The sequence below is a fragment of the Haliotis rubra genome, unplaced genomic scaffold (genome assembly GCF_003918875.1).
Source record: "Haliotis rubra isolate DU_JTF1 unplaced genomic scaffold, ASM391887v1 Scf261, whole genome shotgun sequence".
In the NCBI taxonomy this organism is placed as follows: domain Eukaryota; kingdom Metazoa; phylum Mollusca; class Gastropoda; order Lepetellida; family Haliotidae; genus Haliotis; species Haliotis rubra.
Genome location: NW_025766681.1, coordinates 192,563 through 212,834, shown reverse-complemented (window position 1 = coordinate 212,834; position 20,272 = coordinate 192,563). Strand labels below are relative to the sequence as shown.

Below are 20,272 nucleotides of genomic sequence, written 5' to 3'. Positions count from 1 at the left end.
GCTACTGTGATGTTGTTGCTGCTACTGTGATGTTGTTGCTGCTACTGTGATGTTGTTGCTGCTACTGTGATGCTGTTGCTGATTCTGTGATGTTGTTGCTGCTACTGTGATGTTGTTGCTGCTACTGTGATGTTGTTGCTGCTACTGTGATGTTGTTGCTGCTACTGTGATGCTGTTGCTGCTACTGTGATGCTGTTACTGCTACTGTGATGTTGTTGCTGCTACTGTGATGTTGTTGCTGCTACTGTGATGTTGTTGCTGCTACTGTGATGTTGTTGCTGCTGCTGTGATGTTGTTGCTGCTACTGTGATGTTGTTGCTGCTACTGTGATGTTGTTGCTGCTTTCATTGGCTATTCTTGTACTCTTGCTGTATAAAATGATACCTACTTAGTGATTGTTTATATCAGAACTAATACTATAGCCATTGGAACCACATCCAAGTGTTATTGTCTAAGTTTTCTATCATTTGAGTCTGTAGTGAAATAGTTTCTTACCAGTTTCACCTGACTTTTGTTCAGACCCATGTCGTAATAATAGAACGAGTAGTTGCTCAGATAAGGGAAGATATATTTATCCAGAGTCATGATCATCTCCTGGGATTCATCAAAGTGATCCGCTGACGCTGCCGTCACAAAGGCATATTTCCTCCTCTCCTGTATGTTGAAAACTCCCTTTATCCTCTCCAGCGCCCCCTCTTTGAGTTTGGTCACGGGTGTAAGAATATTGCGGATGTTTTCTTGGCTGTCAGCTGCTGGAAGTGGGTGTTTGCAGGCAGCTGTGTCATTGCACAAGTCCACTGAAACGTTTATAAACAGAAGAAAGATAAATTACAGTTTAGGGTGTCTGGTCCAGACTCACTAATATAGGTGCATAATGGCCGTATTGATGTTGAATGATATGAAACAAAGATGACAACCGACTTTTCTGTAATAATTCGGCTGATGCTTTTGCTGGCTGTAATGCTGGAATCGTAATGATTTAAATCTTACATGTTTTGTTTTCCTTGCCTGTACACGGAGATAAGGAGGGTAACTCTGACCAAATCTTCCTCTGCTTCAGAGCTAAAACACAGAGAGAAAACTTTCTAAAACAATTCTTGATCTTAACATTTCATTCTTTGAAATGTGCTTGCGATCAAGTGAAGTACCACAGTCAAAAGTAATAAACTGAAACGCTGTTAAGGAGACGGATGAACCAAAAACGTCGTTCACAAAAACCAGTTCTGGTAACTAGAATACGGACATTCTTTTGACGCAAAAGGGAGTCCAATCACGTTCACCATGAAATTCATTTCCGGTATTAATTAATCATATTTTATAAGCTCGATGAAGTCATGAAACCTTACTTGCTACTTTCTGGCGAAATATATCCACCAAGTTGGTGACATCATCTCTGGAATAGACAAGCTGGTTATCTGGAATCAGGAACGAATGAAATATGGTTACCAACAGTTATTTTTCACGCAGTAGGAATCAGCAGTATTCATTCGAATGAACAATATATGTATCAGGAAATAAGAATGACTGATCACTCCGATAATATTAAAATGCATAAATAGCAGGATACAATGGTCGCTACCTCTGTTGAATCATTCTCACTGAATTATAATGTTTAGACATCCTCACCCATCAGTCCCTGTATTTCCTCAGTCCCTGCATGTTCAGTTGTTGTTTCAAGACACAAGCGCTCAATACCTGAAATTGCGATGGACAAAAATTCAGTAATAAATATTGTTCGTGAACCCAACATGTTCTCTAAAAAGAATAATAATAATGATTGCATGTATAATAATCACTATCTTTTAAATGAATATGTGGGTAAAATTTCAGAATTTTGTCACAACATGCTATCTGCCTTACAAATTTTTTTTTAGTTTAGTTGATGAACTCATCGAAAATGTGGTCTAATATTTTTGTGAAATTTGTAAAGCTGATGCTGATGACCACATCTTCACAACACATAGTAAACATGTAGTACTTTTTGTGTGCATGATTTCACCTCACTTTCTACATCTATTTTAGGGAAATATAACTACAACTCTGATGTAAGTGAGTTACTTGGGACGGTTTTACGCCGCTTTTAGCACTATTACAGCTGGGGACGCCGGAGCTGGGCTTCACGCATTGTACCCACGTGGGGAATAACGCATTCGGCGTGACGAACAACGTTACCTCACCGCCGCTCTGGTCTTCATATAATAAGCTAAACCCCACTTTGGCCCCACTATGATTCTGACAGACGAAAGGCCATAGTCAGTGCTGTCTTTGAATCCGCCTCGTCTGTGCAAACTATTACTTAAGTAATTTGTTCACATACTCAACACACTCGGTTTTCTTGTGATGTCCACCACCAGCAGCAGGCCCAGGGAATACAAAGTGCCGAGAAGTATCACTGAAACTGATAGTCAACAGATTATATGCTAGGTGGATGTGGAACCACTTTGAACAGTATTTGGAATTTATCAGCTAATAATGAAAAGAAAGACTGCATTCGCATACGGAACAGTGCACTTCTAACGGCGTGTTTAAATAACATGTGTACATTATACATAACCGTGTGTAACATATCATGGTATATTGCACACTTAAACGTGGGTTTAAATATCATGATACATTGCACACTTAAAACGTGGGTTTCAATATCATGATACATTGCACACTTAAAGATGGGTTTAGATACACTGAACCACAAAGGTTCGCACCGATAGTGGTTTCTTAAAGCACACACTGGAATTCTCTCTAATAAACAATCAAAACGGAGGATTGAACTTGACCATTATGGTTAACACATTTTCGGGAATCACATTTAGAGGTCACACAAACAAAATCACCAAAAATGGTACCATTAAGATACCCCAAAGTCAGTATCGTGTATGGCCTCCATGGGCATTGATGAAAGCGTTGCATCATTTGTACATGGAATGAATGAGACGGTTGATGAAGGCCATAGGCACTTGGGTCCATACTCTGTGAAATGCCTGATCGATTCCAGCCGCAGTTGTCGGCCTTGATTGGAGGTCATTCAGCCTTCTTTGAATCTCGTCCCAAAGGTGTTCTATTGGGGGTAAATTCAGGCTGAGTGCAGACTATTGTAGCGTTTGGATGCCATGTTGTCCAATGCTGCTCTTGGCAGTGTGGGCACGAGCGTTGTTTTGCTGGAAGAGGTGATTTTTGTAACGTCCCAAATGTGGTGCAACGTGGGGTCTTATGACTTGGTCAATAAAGCGATCAGCTGTCACGTCACGTCTTCATCCTGGACCAAGATGCTGGAACACCACGGTGTAAACTAACTGGTTTAGATCGATTGCATCCCACACTATGATGCTTGGACCACCCCACGAGTCTCTTTCAACAATACACTCATTGGAAAACAGTTCACCCCTTTCCCATACTCTCACTCTGCCATTGAATGGCGAAACACAATATCTGCTTTCATGAAATGAAAACACAGTTTTCCATTGTCGATAACGCCAATTTCGATGCTGAGTTGCCCATTGCAGTTGGTTTGGGCAGTGATGAGCTGTGGGGACAGGACTACGATGAGGTCCGCGCAAATGGGTCTGTTGTCAGTCCCAATGGTCTGGCGTGCTGTTTCCGTGGCTCTGATGAAGCGATCCTGCAGATGGTGGGACACCATCTGTCGGTCTTGACGTTGTGATGTGACTGAAGGCCGCCCACTGCGTGGACGGTCTTAGATGCTGTATGTTACCTGATACCACTCCTGCAGTCGGTAGATTGTCCTAACATGAACATTAAAATGATTGGCTACCGTCGGTGTAGTCGGGACAACTTGCAATCGTCCCAAGACTTGGTTCCTCTGATCTCTCGTAGGTCGTGGCATGGTGACTGAGTCAAAACAAAAATGATTTCAGGCGAGTTTGGGACTTGCTTTCATCGGTAGGGTTGTCACGACATGCACGTGCATTTTCATTTTCACGAATGTCATACAGAACCTTTTACCATGACTGCCTTTTTCGGTGCGTGTGATCGACATGCTTTTTCATCGGAAAACACATGGATGTTGGTAATAACTGTCAATTTGGATTGAAAAACATGTTAACAAAAGGATACATTCATAATAGAAAAAAGAACAAAATATTGCAACTGGTTTTGAAAGGCGACGTTTCTATTGTGGTTCAGTATAGTATAGTGCATTGCAATTCCAATAGTGTGTGTAAATAATACAATACTTCATACTGTCAATAACGTTTGTAAATACACATTGTGCACTGACAGTGTAATCGCTTGGCACACTCTACCACTAATAACGTATGTAAATGTGATACATTGTACACTGACAGTGTAATCGCATGGCACACTCTACTAGTAATAGCGTATGTAAATGTGATACATTGTACACTGACAGTATAATCGCATGGCACACTCCACCACTAATAACGTATGTAAATGTGATACATTGTACACTTACAGTATAATCGCTTGGCACACTCTACCACTAATAACGTATGTAAATGTGATACATTGTACACTGACAGTGTAATCGCATGGCACACTCTACTAGTAATAGCGTATGTAAATGTGATACATTGTACACTGACAGTATAATCGCATGGCACACTCCACCACTAATAACGTATGTAAATGTGATACATTGTACACTGACAGTGTAATCGCATGGCACACTCTACCACTAATAGCGTATGTAAATGTGATACATTGTACACTGACAGTGTAATCGCATGGCACACTCTACCACTAATAGCGTATGTAAATGTGATACATTGTACACTGACAGTGTAATCGCATGGCACACTCTACCACTAATAGCGTATGTAAATGTGATACATTGTACACTGACAGTATGTTTGCATGGCACACTCTACCACAAATAGCGTATGTAAATGTGATACATTGTACACTGACAGTATAATCGCTTGGCAAACTCTACCACTAATAACGTATGTAAATGTGATACATTGTACACTGACAGTATAATCGCATGGCACACTCTACCAGTAATAGCGTATGTAAATGTGATACATTGTACACTGACAGTGTAATCGCATGGCACACTCTACCACAAATACCGTAAGTTAATGTGATACATTGTACACTGACAGTGTAATCGCATGGCACACTCTACCACTAATAACGTATGTAAATGTGATACATTGTATACTGACAGTATAATCGCATGGCACACTCTACCACTAATAACGTATGTAAATGTGATACATTGTACACTGACAGTATACTCCCATGGCACACTCTACCAGTAATAGCGTATGTAAATGTGATACATTGTACACTGACAGTACAATCCCATGACACACTCTACAAGTAATAGCGTATGTAAATGTGATACATTGTACACTGACAGTATAATCCCATGACACACTCTACAAGTAATAGCGTAAATAATGTGATACGTTGTACACTGACAGTATAATCCCATGACACACTCTACAAGTAATAGCGTATGTAAATGTGATACATTGTACACTGACAGTGTAATCGCATGGCACACTCTACTAGTAATAGCGTATGTAAATGTGATACATTGTACACTGACAGCATAATCGCATGACACACTCCACCACTAATAGCGTATGTAAATGTGATACATTGTACAATGACAGTGTAATCGCATTGCATGCTCTACCACTAATGACGTATGTAAATGTGATACATTGTACACTGACAGTATGTTTGCATGGCACACTCTACCACTAATAAATCTGTGAGATTATAATGCCTAGAACATGGTCAATATTTCAAAGTGATTTGATTGTGACATACACACATATGTTCGTTTTGCCACGGATATCCTTTACAGTGTTGTGCTTGTGATATCAAGAAAATCATTTGTTTTCTGTTAAACGCACGCGCTTGATATGCACTAAGAGTATCAAACATAACAAAATCAACATAAAAGATGTACTGGCCCATTTAATTATTCTTGTTTATTAAAAAATATGACGCCAATATTACGTAATTCATTCTTTAGATGTTTTGTTCAAAATGCAGAATCTATGACAGATTAAGAATTTAATGACAAGGCTATTTGAAGACAAAAATTCATGATGAAAACAAGCATCAGATTGATTAAATTACTGAAACCAGCGGACCCGGTTTCTGTAAAGTTAATAGCCTCATTACTATGAACGTCAGGCCGAAAACGATCTATCAATCAATCTAGATATTATGACCGGTTTCTGAGAAGAACACAGAGGTAACAGGGTACGCTCCGTTTTCCCCGTTAGACACATAGTGTACGCAGAGAACGGAACGGGTGAATGAGCAACTGTTAATGATTCGTTGTCTTGCCAACACAGCCCGGTGACTATAACCACTCAACCAGGAATTCCACACCAGGTAATATTCTGGAATAGGGGGTTAGTGTGGACTTTCAGCGAAATCTTTGTGTGGGATGTCACGACCTGTTGCTTTACGACTATATGTATTGAACAGCGAGCAATGTGTCAACCTCAAGGAGCGCAGTGTATAGAATTAACAGTAATGTGGACAGTTATTCTCTCATTCATGGATCATTCGACTGAAAGGAACCATTTGGACTGGCAAACGAAAATACATTTCATGTATATCTAAAACGATTTTCTCAAGTTGTAATCAGCAAACTCTCTGAACTTATAATCACTGGACTGTCTGGTCCAGACTCGATTTGTTTGCAAACAACGTCGTACAGCTGCAATACTGCTGCAACATATATATATACTCATGTACAATCGACACTGCTTTTAGCAGAGATTTCTCATGGATATAGAAAAGGTTCTGTCAAACAAAACTTGAAACATATATATCGAATAAATCTCAAATATTTGGCAAGTCCAAATTACTGCCGCTGGCCCATGGACAATGAAGAAAGTCTCTGGTTTTCTTTTCGTTATTTTTTTTATCAATAAAATTATCTTTCTGTGAAAAATATTCTTTTCAGGACTAGTTGGTCACACGCCACGCGTGATTCGATATGAGCAATTTCGTCTAGTTTCAGTAACACAGTCATTAACAATGCTACCGTGTCATGGAAGGTGCGTTGCTGTCCGGCGTCTTGCCACATACCCTTATATCTTTAAGCATAACTGGAGCGGTGGGGTAGCTTAGGTGGTTAAAGCGTTCGCTCGTCACGCCGAAGTTCCGGGTTCGATCCTCTACACGGGTACAATGTGTGAAGCTCATTTCTGGTGTCCCCCGCCGTGATATTGCTGGAATATTGCTAAAAGCGGCGTAAAACCCAACTCCCTCCCTCACTCAAGCATAACTTCTTTGAGTGGCATTTAGAAGTTGGTGGTTTGAACAACGAGGTATTTTGAACAATCATACCCACTACAAGATCGACAAGCTACTAGAAGCCATTCACATCAAACTCCAACCGGTTATAAACAGAGACGAAGGATATTACATCCCCACTGCCTACCTCCAACTCGTCACCAAGCATTCTTAATACTATTATTCTCCTGTCCATAACATCACTGGCGTCCCCCCTTTACTCGCTCCATAGTTAAATCTGCTTGTCTAACAATTGTCTTCTTGTGTAAACATTCTCCAACCTTGTACATCCACCTTATTTTTTGTGTAAACATCACCAAGTTACTGTTCAAACTCCACCGTGTATATATAGCCTTGCCTGCAGTATTGTACAAAGGCAGGGTAGACACTCTCTATGAGGACTCGGCTCATATTTATACTGACGGATCCAAGAATCCTGTGAGAAATAGAACAGCAAACGGTATCCAAATACATGTATACACAGCCTCGAAAACAGAGACAATTTCAGTCCGCTTGCCTAACGGACAGTCGGTATACACAGCGGAACGAAAAGCCATACATCATGCACTAAGGTACAGCCAATGCCTAAGAGAAATTCTGTTCTGACTCTCACAGCGAATTGAAGTCACTGGCATCATAGTACTCCTCTAGTAGACCTGACACAATACGACATATCCTGTTTCTCATAGAGACACTTATATGACTAAAAAGGGAACTGAGAACGAGATCACGCTGTGTTGGAGGATACCTCCTCACATTGACATTCCCGGTAATGAGAGAGCTGACAAACTAGCCAGGCAGGCACTAGAATTGGACGAGTCACTAGATCATCCATGTTCAAAAAGCGAAATACGAAATATGATCAAAAGTCCAATTACTAGTAAGTGGCAGAGGCTATGGAGCACCTCAGAGATAGCCCGACGGTGTCATGGACTCCGCCCCATCGTCAAAGGGAAGCGGCCCCGCCCTTCACAGAACAGGCGAGTTGACGTCGTCATCACCCCTGTCAGACTAGGGTCTACCAAAACAAAAACTGTCAAACATGCCACACCAAGGCCGCTGTCCCTCACATACTGTTGGACTGCCAACGGTTTGAAATACCCATACAGACACTCAAAGATGAAACTGGGCTAGGTACATTGACAGCAACGCAACTGCTGGCTCCCACAGAGCGCAACACAATGTACAGACCACAAGCCAATTTTCTTCTGAACAGTGAGCTGTGTCAGTATATCTGAAAAAACGAAATGTTTTCAATCAGCGGGTCAAAAGAGGGGCAGGCCCAACAAGCGTCCCAAGGAGGGACACTGCCTTTCCACGACCACACACCACGCATCCCGAGGCGGAGTAGGTCTGCCGGCATGCCAACCGGCGAAGGCGACCTAAAAAATGGTGTATATCCATAGAACTCTTCTCGATGTTTACATCTTCCACATGGTGTCATTCTGGACTTTCAGTAAAATTCTTTAATATAATTGTCACCGCTAATTTTCCTTTTATCCCCATTGAGAATTGTTTTGCTGATTAATCGAGACTAGGTGTTCTGTGCTGTTGATGACAGATAGGTGTAATTTGTAAGTGTATGCTAAAACTGACCAAATGACGTTTTATTATATCTAAGTTCAGTTTTGCGCAAATTAGGGTTATAACACAGGTAAAACAAGTTTTACGTGTGCTTTCGGCAGGGTATGTGTAGATAATTAATTAATCAGGATTGTGTTCATTTATTCCGACTTTTAGACAGGGTTAGTGTAGATAATTAGTAAAGACAGGATAATTGGAGATATATTAAATGTACTTTAGGCAGGATAAGTATAGATATTAGGTACTGACAGGGTAAGTGTGGATATGAATGTACTTTAAGAAGGGTAAGTGTAGATATTTATGTACGTTTAGCAGGTTAAGTGTAGATATTTATGTATGTACTTTAGACAGGTTAAGTGTAGATATTTATTTATGCACTTTAGAAAGGTTAAGTGTAGATATGTATGTACTTTAGGCAGGGTAAGTGTAGAGGTTTATGTACTTTTAGCAGGGTAAAAGTGTAGATTTGTATGTACTTTCGACAGGTTAAGTATAGATATTTATGTATGTACTTTAGGCAGGATAAGTATACATATTTATGTATGTACTTAAGACAGGTAAAGTCTAGATATGTATGTACTTCAGGCAGGGTAAGTATAGATATTTATGTACTTTAGACAGGTTAAGTGTAGATATGTATGCACTTTAAGCAGGATAAGAATAGATATTTATGTATGTACTTTAGACAGGTTAAGTGTAGAGATGTATGTACTTGAGGCAGGGTAAATGTAGATATTTATGTACTTTTAGACAGGTTAAGTGTAAATATGTATGTACTTGAGGCAGGGAAAGTGTAGATGTTTATGTACTTTTAGCAGGGTAAGTGTTGATATGGATGTACTTGAGGCAGGGTAAGTGTAGATATGTATGTACTTTAGACAGGTTAAGTGTAGATATGTATGTACTTGAGGCAGGGTAAGTGTAGATGTTTATGTACTTTTAGCAGGGTAAGTGTTGATATGGATGTACTTGAGGCAGGTTAAGTGTAGATATGTATGTACTTTAGACAGGTTAAGTGTAGATATGTATGTACTTGAGGCAGGGAAAGTGTAGATGTTTATGTACTTTTAGCAGGGTAAGTGTTGATATGTATGTACTTTAGACAGGGTAAGTGTAGATATGTATGTACTTTAGACAGGTTAAGTGTAGATATGTATGTACTTGAGGCAGGGTAAGTGTAGATATTTATGTACATTTTTAGCAGGGTAAGTGTTGATATGTATGTACTTTAGACAGGGTAAGTGTAGATATGTATGTACTTTAGACAGGTTAAGTGTAGATATGTATGTACTTGAGGCAGGGTAAGTGTAGATATGTATGTACTTTAGACAGGTTAAGTGTAGATATGTATGTACTTTTAGCAGGGTAAGTGTTGATATGTATGTACTTTAGGCAGGGTAAGTGTAGATATGTATGTACTTTAGACAGGTTAAGTGTAGATATGTATGTACTTGAGGCAGGGTAAGTGTAGATATTTATGTACATTTTTAGCAGGGTAAGTGTTGATATGTATGTTCTTTAGACAGGGTAAGTCCATGACTGGAACTGAGAATGTAGTGTTCATTTTTGTTGTTGTTACTGGCATTTCAAAATTTGACGCACATTCAGCATTAATGATATTTGATGTTCACTATTTTGACTGGTACCATATGTTCCTGTGTTTTTCAATTGCTTTGACCGTGCATGCGTTTGTGACCATTGCCGCTAGACGATCAGGCCCCGATTTCTCGAAACAAACTTAAGTTTTTACTCAAATTTCAAACTGTGTTTGACAATTTGAAACATCTGAATTTTTAACTCAACTACATTTAAAAAAAAAAAAAGCCCATACAACTTAAGTAATCTATCCACCAAACCCAAATTGACTCTTATGTTTGATTTTAATATCAATTTCAGTTCAATCTGGTAAATGCAGTTTCTCAAATTTGAGTAAAAACTCTAACTTAAGTCAAAACTCAGACTTAACTTTGTTTCGAGAAATCGGGCCCAGGATACGCATATTTTACTCGGGCACTAAGAATCGTAAACACGTACTGATAACATCGTTGGAATCATAAACATTTCAGAGATTTCTTGTAATTATTGAAACGGTTAACCAAACGTATTACATACCATAGACAATCCTGACACGACTCCTCGCCATCTTGCGTCTATCTATTGCGTCGAAGAACCTGAGACGATAAACGGTGAAGAACATATGGCACATCTATATCTCCATGGTACTGTATGAACAAAATACATGAAAGCAGACATTCGTGCTATATTTGGCCTTGTGCTAATGAGTGAAAGATACTACCCATCAAAAGAGTTTACACTACCCATCAAAAGTGTTTATACTACCCATCAAAAGTTTTGACTAACTTAAAGCATTCTATATGTGTTGTTCATATATTATATACAGGCAAACCGTCATACAGTCATGAGCATGACTTTTGATTGCGCGAATGAAGTTTTCAGTTACAAGAACTTTGACAATTCGAGACAAAAGGGTAAATTTGTAGTTATTAGGGCTTTTGAGGAACCTAAAATGAGTTCGACACAACCGGGAATTCGACACATCTAGTTGGAGACATCAGGGTAAAAGTAATGATAAATATACGGAAATCAGCAGGGACCGAGAAATGTGTTCGACACAACCGAACATTCGTCTCAACCGTGCGTAGAGCTCAGGTCACAATCTATTGAAGTTAAGCAACGTTTGTCGCGGACAGTCCTCGGATGGGTGACCGTGTTTGGCAGCTTGACTCCTGCAAGTTTCTAGGACTTCAGTACTGCCCTACAACGAAGCACATGTGACGCATGTGGTCTCGCCTTAGGCAAGTGAGTTTGTTCAAAATTGCCTCTGTCCACCCAGCAGTAAAATTGAGTACCTGGTATGATACGATGGTAGTCTGAATTTGAACCTTGAGCGCCTGACAGGCAACCGGTTGTATTCTCCACATGGAGTGTTCTGTACTCGTTGACCAGGGGTAATATGTCAGCGCTTTGAGCATGCAATGTGCATGGATAAACGCGCAATATAAATGGACTATTATTATTATTATTATTGGGGTTCGATTGTATATATATGTTGTATACGAATTTGTTTTACAGAACATCATCAGTTCATGTGTAAACAGTACCTTTTAACACAGTATAGTTTAGAACAATTGACTGAAGTAAGTGGCTACATTTACACCTCAGCAGTATGCCAACTATATGACGATATATTTTATACAATCGACTCCTAGTATGGTGATCTACCTTCACTTGTTGGCGATCTATAGCCTGTTTTATATTATGTATTGTCCAAATAGTGCTATTAACTTTTAACTTTCCATACTAGTATTAATTCTAACTGTGATAGTCTAGTTGTTGTACTGTCCTTTGTCGACAGGTTTTATAATAATACAGATATTCATTATCAACGTCTATTTTTTTTACGTCACGATATGGCTGAAACACTGCCGGTGTAACGTTAATATTAACTCACTCTCTCACTATACAGTCGACTGACTTGTTGACCCACGATCCACACTGCCGGGTTACGAAGACGGTCAACCATGAGACACGTCCAGACCACCGAACTAGTTTGTCGTCTTTTACATCCAACATTAGTTGCTTGCGGTTAATCTAAACCACCCCACACTGTTAGCTGGAGGTAGTATATGTGGACGGATCTTTTCCCGACACTATTTTGCATGTTACCCTAATGGACTCTGTTTCGGCTGACATTCAACACAGGCTAATCTCAGACGCTGACAATATATGTTTACACTTGTTCACAAACAGCCAGTCAACACGATTAAGAGAATAATTAACAGTATAAACTGACCCATAAGATGTCAATTTATAACAGGCAACAGAAAAGCAAAACAGAGATATTTGTATGAATGGTTCAAGAGAGTAAAGTGGTGATTGAAACCCACGTACCGGTGGCGATGCAACTTATGTGATGTACGCTTCAACATTTTACACATTATACGCTCTTCTATATCAAGGAGCGTAAGAGATGGAAAATGATAAAAATAAACTTACGAGAGATTTGATTCTGTCAAAGTATCCTGTCATGAGCGATATCTTTGCGCCAGCACGTACCTTGCCTGGCCAACGTGAGGCTTCATTACAATACAATGGCGTTTCAGAAGAATGGGCCGGTTGCCCGGTACAACACGACAATCCACATTCACCGCACAAACCAGCCCAGCAGTCACTGTGCGCGTACGATCTTCCCTGGGTATGTCAGCATGTCAATATTCCGTGATATCACTTCGTCTTTTGTTACTATTTTGGGGTTTCCGTGTTACTAGACAGGGAGTCAGGGTGAATCTTTACACAGTCGTCATAAGCTGTACGTGTTTGCTGAGTCTCAAATCACGCACGTGATATCGTTGACATATTTTCTTGTTATTCACGAGCACAGTCTACTGTATGGTGCAGATATAAGGTAGACGTGGAGGAGCGTGTGTATTCGTGCATAAATCCTTTAGCAAAGAATACTACAACATTACAGAGATGCTGTGTTTCTGTTTCTAGATATGGTGTATTTTGGTTTAGACAATGATTACCATTGAGTATGTGTATATTTCTCCAGAAAACACCCATTACATGACTATATGGAATGCAACAGTTTTAATCATCATGGAGATGCACTGTGTGAGTGAGTGAGTTTATAGTTTTACGCCACTGCATTGTGTGAAATAACTTGCAAGTATGATGCAGACATCTTCATAACAGGTGATTTTAACAGTAGGACAGGAGAGGAAGAGGATTTCACATCAAATGGTAATGTTGACTATCTACCTGACAGTAATAGTGACTGTTATGATAGTGATAACTCTTGATCTCGTCCCAATAAAGTAATCATGTTGATGAATTTAGCTATTTTATGATTACACAATGTCATTAAGAAAGTGTCCAAATGCAACATATGTTATATTTGGAATTACACTTTCTTAGTAAAGTACAGATTCTAGTACTTTTATTGGGTTGAGTCCCATCCGGGACAGAGTCCACAGAGCCAGGCACCTAATCGCCGGCACACAAAGTCCGCACTCTAGACTTCCAGTTGTCAGCCTTCCATTTTGTGGAAGTCGCGGTAGCTGAGCGGGTTATGTTTGTGTGCTGGCGATCAGGTGCTTGTCTCTGAGGGTGCGGTTCGAATCCCGGATGGGACTCAACCCGACAAAATTACTAGATTATTTTGCTCTCTTAGCTTTAACATTGAGAATAAGCTATCTACGAACACAGGGTAAAAGTTATAGCAAGAGTTTAAAACAGGAGATGGGTCAACAACGAGGAGAGTTCTATGGATATACAACTTCTTTAATATAATATGAGCGACGTTTCCGTGTAGCTACTAACACCGTTATCATTTGCTTGATAACGGTGTTAGTAGCTACACCGAAACGTCGCTCATTTTATATTAAAGAAGTTGTATATCCATAGAACTCTCCTCGTTGTTCATCACACCAACTTCTAAATGCCACTCAAACAAGGAGATGGGTCGTTTAAAATTCTTGAGGTAAGATTAAAAAACAGTTGAAATTTGAGTTTCTAAAATTCACAAGATGCTATTTTCCCTGCAAGTTACACAACTCTGTTCAGCTTGCTCTTGTTCTGGAGCGTTAAGGGTCCATACCAGCACTGTATTGAAAAAGTTAAAATAGATTGCAAACATGATTTGTAGTTTCATAATGGTAGGGTTGATTGGAATGAACAGGAGTGGAGTTTATGTAAGAAGTGTAGATAGCATCGGTATTCTGCGAGAAGGAAAGTTTATTGTCAATACTGGTCCATCGATAATTGAACTCTTCAACTACTTCTACTTCTTGCAATTGGCGCTGGATAGTTACAGATGTGATTGGTTATTCTTTTCCTGCGAAAGTCAATGATGAGCTTTTAGTTTTCCTGACGTTAAGTTCGAGAAAACTGGCTTCACACCACGCTGTGAAGGCTGATACTTCCTCTTTGTAGGAATCCTCGTTGCCGAACAGGAGACTGCTTATTGCTGGATCATCGGCAAACTTCACTCTGTCACAGTTGGAGTTAGAGCTGACACAGTCATTGGTGTAGAGAGTGAAGAGCATAGTACACAGTCCTGGGATGGGGGTGGGGTGGGGTGGTGTGTGTGTGTGTGTGTATTAGTGACGGTCGTCCCGGATGTAGTCCACGAATAAAAAGCGTGCATACGCTCCAGTTTTCTCAATGTGTTGGTAGCGTCGTCAACACCTCGCGGTTGGAGAGCATGCAGTGAACAATGCGCTCAAAGCACTTCATTACAACTGACGTAAGATCTGCAGGTGTGAAGTCATTGTTTACGAACGACTTCGGCGTCTCTTGTGCTGGAATGATTTCAGATAGTTTCATGACTCATGGTATGACTTGTTTATTCAGTGAACGTTCAAAAGGTTTATGGAAGATAAAGGCTGTTCTTTACATTCTTTTAAAACCATACCACTTAAATCATAGAGGCCAGACGATTTCCGGATGTCTAGTTGTCCAAATCTGATTTTTACGTCCTCTTCAGTCAGTGTATGATTACTTAAAGGAGAATACGGACGAAATTATACATAATTTTTAATTGAAAATTTTGGAATATGTTTCTGATGATTTTATCGTTCACCCAGCAAATTATTGCAATTCACTCGTATTCTCCTTTAAGTACTGTCGGAATTAGAAAGAAGAACTGGGCGTTCAGCGGGATGCATGTTTACTCGTAAAATCGGGCGAAATTTAGAAAAAATACGAATAGCTGCTGAAAACAATAAATCAGACTATAAATGGCAGTTTGGTCGCTCAGCCAGGTATGACGACGCCCCTTGTCATGTACAGGCACAAGGGGCCACCTCAAAGATATAATATGCTTTTATATGTGTGTTGAATATGTCTCATCTATTGATTAATATCTTACGTGTCTTTCTCTCATTAAGTTTATGTTGAGATATGTAAAAGAGTATGATGGCCATAGTAAAGCTTAAAACAGCCATCGTGTTAAATGTCTCGAAATATATAGGTTACATGACCCCCCGAAGATTGACAGGACTGGATATTATTTGTAAATTGTTTTGATATGCCGTTTACTTCCCCAGTTTAATTCCCCTAAAGGACTGTCTTATGCTAGCTGATATATTTACAGTGACAACCCGGATACTCGGACTCCATATATTCGGAAACCTCGCCTTCCGGTCACTTTGCATAAAACAAACAAACAAACAATATCTTACGTTATAATAGTGACTGTCTATAACGGATATGCGGTTTCCGTTTCCGGACGGTAAACCAATCGGCTGTATCAACACAACATTGACACATTTATCCGCACGAAGCTATTATCTTCCGTTGATCGTGTGAAGTGAAGCGCGAGAGTCCCACGTGTCTTTACACGAGACAGGTTCTGCTTATCCGGTTTAATGACCGGTTAGCAGTGCATTGGTGGTAATAAGTAGGCCTCTCTGACATTGAGTGATTTATTTACAAAATAGACTGCAACTGTGGACAACCATACCTCATATATTGGTGAAACATCAAGACCAATCAACACCAGAGTTACTACATCTTCTCTGCGTACGATGAACTCATCAACCAACCTGAATTGGTTGTATTACTTGTACAAACACCCGTAAACCCCGCTGGCTTCTACAGAGAGAGAGAGAGAGAGAGAGAGAGAGAGAGAGAGAGAGAGAGAGAGAGAGAGAGAGAGAGAGAGAGAGAGAGAGAGAGAGAGAGAGATTTCATTTACGTCTCTACAAGGTACATTACAATATACATCAATTCACGAGACGATATATGTACAAGTGTTTACAGCTGATAAAACTGAATATTATCGATAAAACCCTTTTTCGTACATGTTACTGATATAAAACATATTTACATATTTTCTCTTTTTCAAAATACTATGGCAGGTTTTGGCACTTTCAGAACATAAAATTTCATTAGATAAGATAAAAGCAGTTTTCCGAGTATTGCTTATATTCATAAAACCCGGACAAATTCTAAGACAATTATCAATAAGATTCTTTCCCTCGACACTGTACACTGGACAATCAAGTAAAACGTGGCATTCATCCTCAATTACATTCCTACAATTGAAACATGTTCTCCCTTGTAGAAGAATATTGGCATATCTGTCCACTTCAATATTAATTGGTGCTGTGCCACATCTAAATTTTGCTAATTTAAGAAAAGTATTGAAATTCAAAATGAAATTGTAGTTATGATAAGGTAGACATGGTTTCGTCTTGGCGACTTCGTTCCCGTCAATGAGACCAGAATCACGTGTACCAGCGTGACGAACGGTGAGGCGTTTGCCTTTACCAGATGGAATGGTTGGGGCCTTGTTGCATGTACCATCTGACGGTAGCCACATGTACTCTACGGAGTAGTTCTTGTTCACCCAGGTCTCATTGATGTATACTATCTGAAAACCCAACTCCCAGTATTCCTGAGATAGTTTGACCTGAGGGTGAGGATTGAATACTTTTCACGAAACACTCCACGATCAGCTCCCCTTGCGTTATGCCTAAACCCCATTTCATTGAGAGCAGTGGCCGACGTCACCAAACTACAGCTAGACGAACGCCACTAACACTACCCATCTCATCAAATAATTTACATTTTGGCGCTTTTTCGTTTTTCAGTTGTACAAAAAAGAAGTCAACACTGACAGCTTCGGTGATTATTGTTTTCTTCCTGTTTTTTAATCTATTTTCACAGAGACGAGTTATATTTGTGTTGCATTTCGCAGGTCTCAGTATCGTAAAATATGTAGTTATTTTACGACGCTTCAGGGAATAGAAGTCTCACGACAGGAAGGTTTTCGTGGTCTCGTGGTAAGTCCACGTGGTCTCATGTATGCCTTTTGAGAATAAATCCGCGTGGAAAATGTTACCTAATTCAAAATAAAATAAGGCTAAACCTGTTGAAGACGTATGATTTTTATTTCGAGTTTATGATACGTTTATTGAACATGAAGAGTTCATAGAAATCGTAAAACGAAATATAGCCCCTCTTCCACCCAGGTTTTACAAAGGGGGCTGATTACGCATATCGCCTTGAATGTCCATCGCTATAAGTAAATCATGCATCCTCTGGTATATTGGGGTTTTGTTTATAATCAAAGTTTACATTTGTGGAACATGTTGCCTCCTATGAGGTCACCAGATTGTCTGGTCTGGAATCGCTATCGCTGGATATCTGGGCTGGGCCAATTCAGAATTAAGCTAATGAGCTTACAACCGAGAATATGTCCGTATATAGGCCCGTGGAGTTCAGATAATGGTATCGCTTCAATATAAAACTGGTCTCTCTTTTGACAGTTAACGTGTGGCATGCATAACAATAAACATACACACTGGACACCACGTGATCTTTTATTGCTTTTGTGATACGTCTCATGAGGTGAGGTGAGATGAAATTGGGTTTAACGTCGTGCTTGAGAATATTTAGCTCATATAACGACGTGCATGCGTGTGTATGTGTATGTGCGGCTGCTTGTACTAGCACAGACTTAAGCTGGTTTTATAGTGCTGGCCCACTGAGATACCATGCAGCTGTGAAGCATGAATACCCCACTCAGACACATTATACTGACTCCGAGCCGACCAGTCCTTGTTGTACCCATTAATGCCGAGCGCCAGGCAGGGACCAACAAGTACCATATTTTAACGTCTTTTAGTATGACGCGGTCGGGGATCGAACCCGCGACCTTCCGCTCTCCGGGCGGACGCTCTAACAACTACACCATGGAGGCGGTCCGATACGTCTCATGGGTATATATGGGAATATATGTGTATTGCTGTGTATTTGATATCATGGGTACATATGTGTACTGTTGTTAATAGGGCCTGTAAGTCTCGGGAAGCACTACTTCCGGTACTAAGCAGGTTGGTTCCCTTTGCGCGCGTCACCTCGCGAAATGGGGCCCAGCTTACTTCAGGTACCAGAATTCCGGAGACAAGCGTATATTCAAGAACCAGTTCTGGTTCCACATTCTGCCCCCGCCAAATATGACTTTACTAGACCGGACCAAGTGTACAACCATGCTTGGCTGGCTAATTTGCAATTAGTGATGGTGAAATCGGAATTTTGTTATTCCTGCAAGGATTATCGGTTCCTTACTGCCAACTGGCAACTATGAGACCATTCGAAAAGGTATGAAACGTTGTTTGCCACAGCAACTACTAAGGTCTCGCGAAGTGTCGTGACCTACTTACGGGCACTATTGGTGTTACGTTCCAGTAAAAGGTGAAGAGGTCTTGACAATCGTTCTTGACAATCGTTCTTGACAATCATCCTGGCCTTCATGGAGCAGGAACTAACGACAACAACAGTGACGATGATTCACCCCGTTTAAGATTACATCACCACATCGTAACTTAAGTTTCATTCCACGTCACTTCCGGTTATCTTGTTCCGTACCGTGACGAGGATCACGTCGATGAATGTGGTATCAACACTGAATATTCAATTGTCTCAGCTTGAACAACTAAAAGGTTTAGGACATTTTTTTCAGCAAAGAACAACCGATATCTAAGAAAGCGTTGTGCTTCATTTTGACTAAATTGCAAAGTTGAGCTAATTGAGGCCAATTGAGGCTGGTCTCCTGTCTCTGGTCACCTCATCGAGATGTTGTGGAGGTGCTACTGGCTCCCACTCTTTCATATGAATGCAACACTCCTGCTAAGAAGAAAATGTTATCAGCAATCATAGCAGGTCTGAACAGAGGTCAAGTACTTTGCATTATCTGATTCTGATTATTTCCGAGAGTGAGTGAGAAGGTGTGGCGCCGCAGCATACATTTTGCGACGATCAGCCTGTTACCCGTTGAACGTTGTGTCAGGAAGTATATCTCGAGGCCGTGTCAACGTGTGTGCCTGGAGGCCAAGTCAGCGAGTTCTTCACGATTGTGCAAACCACGTAATCTACCACAAATAGATTGTTGTCATGGAAACTGAAACACTTTTTGTGTCACTGTGAACATGTCAACTAAACGAATTGTTTAAAGGATTAATTGTGTTTACTGTTATATTCATCCACAAGTTGTGTGTTCGTCGCTACACTCCAAATTCCAGATGCCCATAGCTAAGGCAAATTACATGTTTTTGGGTACGGGTTTGTGTGTTGTGTGTATCTGAACACTGTATCTGGATCTGTTTGAGTGTCTCGTGTGGTTTATGTCAGTGACACCTCCTCTGCGAGAGGGCGGTGGGGTAGCCTAGCATCCTCTTCTCGGCCAGGACGATAAAGAGGAGAGAGATGGCGAATTCCATCTTGATTTGTGGTCTAGCTGAAACAAACACACTTGTTATATTGTTCGAAGGAACATTTACGATCTGTAGTGGTGATAGAATAGCACTACTGCCTACGTATATGTAACCGATGAACGGGCGGTGGGGTAGCCCATTGGTTAAAGCGTTCGCCTAAGGCCGAGGTTCGATTCCTCACATGGGTGCAATGTGTA

At 40.4% G+C, this 20,272-nt stretch overlaps 1 protein-coding gene across 1 annotated transcript; it reads right to left on the bottom strand.

Annotated features, from left to right (window-relative positions):
- Positions 1 to 444: 444 nt before the first annotated feature.
- LOC124280190 lies at positions 445 to 12,982 on the bottom strand. Its single transcript, XM_046716088.1, has 7 exons — positions 12,850 to 12,982; positions 10,945 to 11,003; positions 2,318 to 2,398; positions 1,627 to 1,695; positions 1,347 to 1,415; positions 991 to 1,062; positions 445 to 797 (listed from the first exon to the last, which is right to left on the bottom strand). The coding sequence occupies exons 2-7, from the start codon at positions 10,973 to 10,975 to the stop codon at positions 445 to 447; spliced, it is 675 nt and encodes a 224-aa protein (XP_046572044.1). The 5' UTR covers positions 10,976 to 11,003; positions 12,850 to 12,982.
- Between the last annotated feature and the right edge of the window lie 7,290 nt (positions 12,983 to 20,272).

Coding starts and splice junctions, on each gene's coding strand:
- LOC124280190 (XM_046716088.1), bottom strand. CDS start 10,975: ATGGCGAGGAGTCGTGTCAGGATTGTCTATG. Junction 1,063..1,346: donor ATTTCGCCAGAAAGTAGCAA/GTAAGGTTTCAT, acceptor TCTGTGTTTTAG/CTCTGAAGCAGAGGAAGATT. Junction 798..990: donor AGGCAAGGAAAACAAAACAT/GTAAGATTTAAA, acceptor TAAACGTTTCAG/TGGACTTGTGCAATGACACA.